General features: G+C 43.5%; 1 protein-coding gene across 1 annotated transcript in view; it reads left to right on the plus strand.

Moving 5' to 3' along the window:
* ST7L (suppression of tumorigenicity 7 like) overlaps positions 1-5858 on the plus strand; it is an 81783-nt gene extending 75925 nt beyond the window's left edge. Inside the window, exon 15 of the mRNA XM_040231035.1 lies at positions 5669-5858. Within this exon, the coding sequence (XP_040086969.1) occupies positions 5669-5704 (36 nt within the window). The 3' untranslated portion in view covers positions 5705-5858. The remainder of the gene's footprint in view (positions 1-5668) is intronic.
* Positions 5859-7566: the final 1708 nt, after the last annotated feature.

A 7566-nucleotide genomic window follows, 5' to 3' on the forward strand; every position in this document is an offset into this window, starting at 1 on the left:
ACTAAGATGATACCAACAAATGCTATCACTGTTAAGTGGTTGCTTCCCTTCCAGCACTAAATTGTGCCAGTTAAGTAAAGCAGAAAGTTAATACATTACTCACCTTTTGGCTTATTCAGTGTTCATAAATACACACACACACACACACACACACAGAAATGTATATATGTATACACACACACATTTCAATATTCTGTTTTTGAAAGTGGCACCAGAAAAGTGCTGTAGAAGAACAGGGTTGCCCTTATGGTTTTTATCCTCAGAGTTTAGCAAAGTTCAGTTTAAAAATGGCAGAAGCCCAATAAATAGCTCTGTTTTTACCTTCAACAAGTGCAAGAAGCCAGAGACCTAATTTGAAGATTATGAAATGAGAATCTGTATCTTATCTTTGGTTGTTGCTCTAGCAGCCTGTTGCTGTTGTTCAGTTGCTAAGTTGTATACGACTCTTTGTGACCCCATGGAGTACAGCATGCCAGGCTCCTCTGTCCTCCACTGTTTTCTGGAGTTGGCTCAAATTCACGTCCATTGAATCAGTGATGCCATACAACCATCTCATCCTCTCTCACCCCCTTCTCCTCCTGTCCTCAGTCTTTCCCAGCAACAAGGTCTTTTCCAGTGAGTCAGCTCTTCTTATCAGGTGGCCAAAGTATTGGATCTTCAGCATCAGTCCTTCCAATGAATATTCAGGGTTGATCTCCTTAGGATTGACTGGTTTGATACCTTTCAGTCCAAGGGACTCTCAAGAGTCTTCTCTAGCACCACAATATGAAAGCCTCAGTTCTTCAGCACTCAACATTCTTTATGGTCCAACTCTCACCAGAACCATCCTGTCACTCAGTGAACTGATTTTGTAGTCCCTAAAACTCTTTCGTAGCTCTCCTTCTTTCCACTATGGCCTCAGCTCTCTCAGCTCTGATGAATGTGCTAGCCTCAAAAGTCCAATATGCCAAATGTGGTATAGGAGACCAGTCAAGTTTGAGAGTCAGGGAGAGAAGCATGTATTTTCTACTTTTAAAGAATTTCTTTTTTACATTCTAATTTCATAAGTGTTTGGCTTGATTTACACCAAGTTCTAGGCCTGTAAGCCTACATTAATGCATCACAGTTCTGGATAGGATATTTGATAGCTCTTATTTAGCCGAGAATCTCAAATGATAGGGAGCTAGAGTGAACAATATTTAGCATTTTGCTGGGCTTCACAGTGTAGCTCTTTTCTAGTCCCTCTGTCTGTAACAAATGGACTCATCCTTGTGTTTTCCCATAGCTGCCCTGGTGTTTGCTAACATAGACCAAAATGCTGTGTGGCTCTGTAGGGAACTCTGAGCCATTTGACAGTCTGGGCACATGTAGTCACCTCACATTATTTAAGCCCTGATCTCAGCATGCTAATTTCTCTGTATTCCCCAGTGTATATACTATGTACTTGCTTGAAATTCCTTATATATTGCTTTCACATTCTTGCTTCTAAGTTTCAGCATAAACCAGTTCCTTCTACTTAGAAAGCTTTCCTCTGTCTGTTCTCAACCAAAACATACTGTATCTTTTAAAAATCCTGCTCAAAAGCCACCTCCTATAGAAAGACTGATTAATCTCATTCACTTGATTCCTTTATTCTGAGAATTCTGTTTCTCAGTCTGTTGCTTAAACTGTTTTGTTTCTTTGTAGTTATTGATTCCGTACATTGTCACTCAGTAAGCCTAACGGTTCTAGGAATGATGCGCCTCCTGCATCCCCATCCTTGTGTACATTATATTAATACATAGAGACTCTGAAGGCCTACTGACAATCTTTCAATTTCTCCTGAGTTCTAGTCCACTTTCCATACCCTTTCCCTCTCTTCATAGTTAGTCCTGGAGAAACGGGGCACGAGAAACGTTCAGGGTTTGGCCTTCACCTTACCATGTGTGTGGCAACCTGTTGAATAGGTTCCTACACTTGGGCAAGATTTAACCCTTTGGTTTGACAGTCCCCGCATTCTATTCAAACACATTCAAAAAGTAGATGTGAGACCAGGAGTAGAGAAATTTCCACTGAAAGCTAAGTTAGCTCTTTATACAAGACTTCTGAAGCTGCTGTCGTCAGCAGCTCACTCGACACTCTCCTGCTCTGCCTCTTTTCCAGGAGTCGGGGTTAGTTTAAGAAAAAGCCTCTTGCTAGAAGCCATGACCTCGTACTTTTATCCCCTCCATCTGGTGTGTGGCCTCATGGGGCTGTGCTGCTATGCAGGAGGTGAGCAGTGGAATTCTTTAGATGATGACTTCTGAGCCCACATGCAGAGGCAGTGGGGGTGGGAAGCAGAGAGAACAGTGAGCGCCAAGATCGATGGACCAAAAAGTAAGATTTGCCCTGGAAGGAATCTTAACTATAGGTAGATTGTTTTCATGAGGTGTTCTTCCCCTAGCTCAAGTTGGGGCCCGGGCCAGGGAGCTGCAGCATCCCAGATCTATGAATGATGAATGTTGTATTCCTGCAGTTTTCCCTTCTGCCTTCACAGTTGGGGCACAGGAGTAGGATAGGTAGGGTATGTAAGGGCTTATGCTGTCTCTAATGGAATGCACTCCAGGGTTGAACAGGGAAGGGTTCCTCTTGCACACGTTCTCTCTCAGAGCTGCTTTGTCTCACAGTCTCGGACCTAAACAGAAGTCTGATTTTGAATAAGTGTGGGAGGAGGGATTGAGGGCAGCAGCAAAAGTTTTTGATCAAGTGGAAATCTTTTTTCTGCCTCGTCTTTTAAGGGTTTCTCTGCAGGGTAGATACTCCTTGCCTTGGTATAGATAAATAGCTTGTCTTGGTTTGAGGTCTCAGGATTTTTACTAGGCTATGAGTAGGCATCTGATCTGGGATAAGACCATTTGTGTGTGTGTGTGTGTGGTTTTTTTGTTTGTTTTTTTGTTTGTTTAGCACTCTCATTCCCTGTTCTTACTTACCTAGCCCAGGAGTTGACAGTAGTTTAAAAAAGATTGAAGTCTTAAAGGAAATTCTAATACATACTTTAAAAGCCTAAAGCCTTAATAACTTCCTCTCATGGCTTCTCGTGACTACTGCTCCGTCTACACATTTAGCATCTTTAAAAGGACTAGATAAAACTAAAACAAAAGATGAACTATTAATCTGTAAAAGGAAAAAGGAGAACAGAAAGAATTAGAAACCAGAGCTGATTATACATGGGCCGCCTAAAGGTAGTATAGTGATCATTTGGTGGTGGTTGTGTTAGTGACAGAAATGGCAAAAAAGGGATTCATTGATGAGATTAAGGAAGGCCTAAGCTGTTGCTTTTGTAAATTCTGCTCATGTATACTCTCCCAGGATATTTTGTGTCAATTTCTATCCTAAAGGTGCTAGGATTCTCCTGCCTCCAGCATAGGCACCCTCAGTTTCTGAGCAGAACACACAAGATTTGAAGTCAGAAGCCCTTGGTCTGAGTTCTGGCTGAGCTACTCAATATCCACAGGACTTTGGACAAATCACAGAGCCTCTCTGAACAGCACCTGCACAATGAGCATAACTCCTATCACAGGGTTGGTGAGACAATTACATATAAGCAAAAGCGTTTATACATAAGAAACCTTTTTATAAACATCACAGTTATTCTTGGGGAAGCCTCATCTTGAAAGTTGTCAAAAAAGAACAGCTGTGGATTAAACTGTTTCTTTTTATTCACTCAGTTGAGCTTTTCTGTTTGGTCAAGTCTGCTTACTGGGGTTGATGTAAAGTCATCCTATTTCTGCTTGGTCTGGCCAAAGAAAGAGAACTCCAATGCCTAGATGATCCATCTGTAGACTCGTAGGCAGAATAAAAGTGAGCAAAGGCAAATTTTAAGACAGAACAGTTCAGAGTTAGAGGACAAAAGGGAGAGTGCTTACCTTGCTTCCTCAAATCCAGGATGACTAAAACATCTCAAGTAACTGAGGAATAACCACAGTGATGTTCAGAGATCATTTAAGCCATAAATATGTGCTCAACCATGTCTGACTGTTTGTGACTTCATGGACTGTAGACCGACGGGCTCCTGTCCATGGGATTTCCCAGGCAAGAATACTGGAGTGGGTTGCTGTTCCCTTTTCCAGGGGATCTTCCTGACCCAGGGATTGAACTCGCGTCTCCTGCATTAGCAGGCGGATTCTTTACCACTGTGCCATCTGGGAAGCCCTAAGCCATAAATGAAAAGTGGGAAAACACACCTATAGACTTCCTCTCTTCTATACCTTTGACCTTGGGGGCAGGGACAGGAATATTACTGACACTTCACTGGCCTCTGCCTGAAACCAGCCAATCACTAGCTTCTGGGAAAGCTCAGTCTAGTACAGCAACTGTGACATATTTACCCTAGTAAAGCCACGGCTTGCTCCCCTCTAGTGCCTTTCTCTTGTGGAAATCATCTCTGGAACCCAAAGTTATCCTGTTTTCTAATCCAGGAAGAATTAAAAACAATGACAACAAAAGCTCATGAGCAGCAGGCTTAGTAATCATACCTCAAGCAGTCATAGAAGACTGCCCTCTCATGCATAGCACAGAGGATACAAATTGCACTCTCTGCAGTGTGGAACAGCCATGGGAAGTTCTACAGTCTCAGGCATAGTGCCTGGGTGGGAATTGCCCACTGTTGATCTCTTCTTTCCATGCCCTTTCTGTATCCTTCCCCTGCCATCTCCCAGAGGGGTACCAGTCCCAAACCAACAGCTGCTTGCATGTTGATAATTTAAAAATGTTCTTGGTTACAGCTGAACACCCTGTTGTTGATATAATTTTTGAAGTGTTTGATTGAAATCTAGTTGCTTTTTTTTTTTTTTTATTGTCGGGGAGAAGGAGGATGACGAGAACCTGAATGTAGCCTAAGAAAAGCTATGTGTATGTGCTGTATTTGTGCATTTTGTGTGTATATACCTTCATGATTGTGTGCAGGCTGATAGGGCAGAGAGAAAAGGAAACATCTCTTTCTTGTTTTCCAACACTGCTTCAAAGACGCCCAACCCCCATAGTAGCAGGCAGTTCCCAAGTAGAGGGCGGAGGCAGAGGCCTCACCAAGGCCATCAATAACCAGGTGTGAGCTACAGGTCTCTGTGTAATGTGAAGCTCTCCCGTATTTCATTTCTGCACCCAGGGAGCAGCTCTGCAGGATTGCTTACGGAGAGCTCTGTGTCTGGCACCTCTCTCCACAAGGCCCAGGCGCCCAGGGTCCCACCGACCTGTCCAGGAATGTATTACATTGTTCACTGGTGCTGTAATTTGGCTGCTGGAGCTAGGCCTCCCAGGGATGAGAAACATACTCTCTCCGGCTTCCTCCCTTGGGTTTCTGCCCTATGACCACTGAGGGCATTTAAATAAAACCTCAGAAAGGCTGAGAAAAAAAAATTCCTTGTTATCTTTCTTATAATAAGGTCCTGAGTGGGTCTGAGAATTTGGCGAAGAACTTAGTGGCTGATGTGCTTACTAAGGGGAGGTGAAAGAACTGAGAAGAAAGTACTCTCTGTAACAGGGAGGAGGAGAAATGAGGCCATGAGTGGTCATGAGACTTTGCAAGCAGATCCTCAGGGCCAGGATATGTTTGATTCTTTGAAATAATCTGAAGTCCGTAATTTCATTTTTCTATATGAATACTCTCATATAGAGTATGGATTCATGCTATTAATCAAGCCCAGCAATAATACACCTTGGCTTTTATCTGCAGGACTATGTTAAGGCTGGCATTCTTACTTTTACATAAGAGAAACTGGCTACAGGCTGTGCACGTAAGGTATTAAGTCATGTGCCTTCTCTAAAAGATTCTAAGATCCTTAAAGGATAATGTTCTTTAAGTTAACTTTGTATCCAAATAGTGTTTTCTACAAAGCATTATACCTAAATATTAAAAGTCAAAAGAAATGAAGACCAAGAGGAAGGAGTGAAAGACAGGAGGCAGGCTAAGAGACTGCTGATCTGAGGGACAGGCCCCTATTAAACAGAAGAGAGATGGGCAGGGGGTGGCGGGTGTCGGTGGGGGATGGGATTAAAGGCAGTAAGTGAGTACCAGCAGGACTAATTGAGGTTCCGACTGCACCAAATCAAGTTCTCATTTTGCTGCTTCTTCCAAATAAATTTGTTTGTGTAGTGCAGAATGGACGCCAGTTGTATAAAGCCAGTCAGGATGCAGAGGCAAGCTAAGGAATAAGAGGAAAAATTAATTGCTTGGCCATCATTCCTTTCTGGAGCCACATCAGCCTCTGTAATAGGGCTTACATGGGCCTTTTCCCCCTCCCTATCCACCATACTCTTCAGCCCCCTCACTGTCTGGACAGCTTGCTCTTCTCAACCATTTATAGGAAATTGCAAAACTTGGTCTCTATGAACTAGAACTTGGAGCCCAGGGAAAAGCACATAGCAGTATGAGATGCCAGAAGAGGTCCACTTCCTCTCCCAGGGTAAGAAGCAAAGAGAGAATAAGATAACAGAGCACAGGTAGATTTAGCTCAGGTTAGTTTCCCATGGAAGGCCTAGGCTGTCATTTATATGGTAACCTGGATATTCTTACGAGAGCTGAAGCTGACTGGGACCTGAGAGCTCTTCCCAGTGGCCCAGCAGACCAGATAGCATCCCTCTGTAATTCATTCAGCTCTGTTCTTGAGTCCAGCCTGTCTGTGACCCTTACCTTTCCACTACCTTAAAGCTTTCTTCCTCTTAATCCCAGCTCAAGATGTCAGAAACTCTTCTTTTCCCCTCCTTCTTCCCCCTCTCTAATCCCACCATTGGCTCATCAGTTATCCAGTTGACTCCATTCTGCAAGGAAGACATTCCCCTGGCCTGACTCACTCAGTCCTATTTCTCCACAGGAATCCCCTCACCACAGACCACAAGGGCCCTGACTAGCTCATGTTTTGTGTTAATGGATGTGAAACTGGAGCAAACCCCCTCACCAAAAGAAAAACCACCCTCAACTCTCCCACACAGGTCTCAGCAGGTTACACAAATATTAGTCCTATCATCCAAATAAATCTGCCCCCACGGCCCAAAGCTATGGCTCCCCCATCCTCTTGCTGCCTGTGCAGAGAAAGCTGCTCCACAAACATGTGAGGACCCCAAGGGGTGCCAGAGAGGAATTAGGGAAAGGGGTGTGTGTGTGCTGCATTCCGAATTCCCTGTGTAGTCTCCTTAATCTGCAGCCTGCTGTCAATACCTTACAGTACTGAACTGAAGATTCTGAGAAGTCAGGATGGGCTAGACCAGTTAGGGGCTTTGGTAAGAGGATCTATTAGCTGGATTTGGGGGCAGAATTAAAACTCAATATCTGAGATAAGTTTACACTCTCATTTTAGAGATGAGAAGATAGAGGCTCAGAGAATTTGGGAATCTTGCTCAAAATATCATAACTGGTACAGCTGAGATTTTAGCCTAGGTATATCATAAATGCAAATTTCTACACCACTATGCTCCCTTAAAATATCAACAGGCAAGAGACAACCACTGTCCAAGTCACATAAAAATATGATATCGTGATTTTGGGGACTCTGTGTCCTACCCTCCTCTGGCTTACTAAGCCTGCTATCTCTGGAGATGCCACTACTGCAAGCTTAGTTAGGCAGTGGGTAGTAG

This window comes from Oryx dammah, unplaced genomic scaffold (genome assembly GCF_014754425.2).
Source record: "Oryx dammah isolate SB20612 unplaced genomic scaffold, SCBI_Odam_1.1 HiC_scaffold_28, whole genome shotgun sequence".
In the NCBI taxonomy this organism is placed as follows: Eukaryota; Metazoa; Chordata; class Mammalia; order Artiodactyla; family Bovidae; genus Oryx; species Oryx dammah.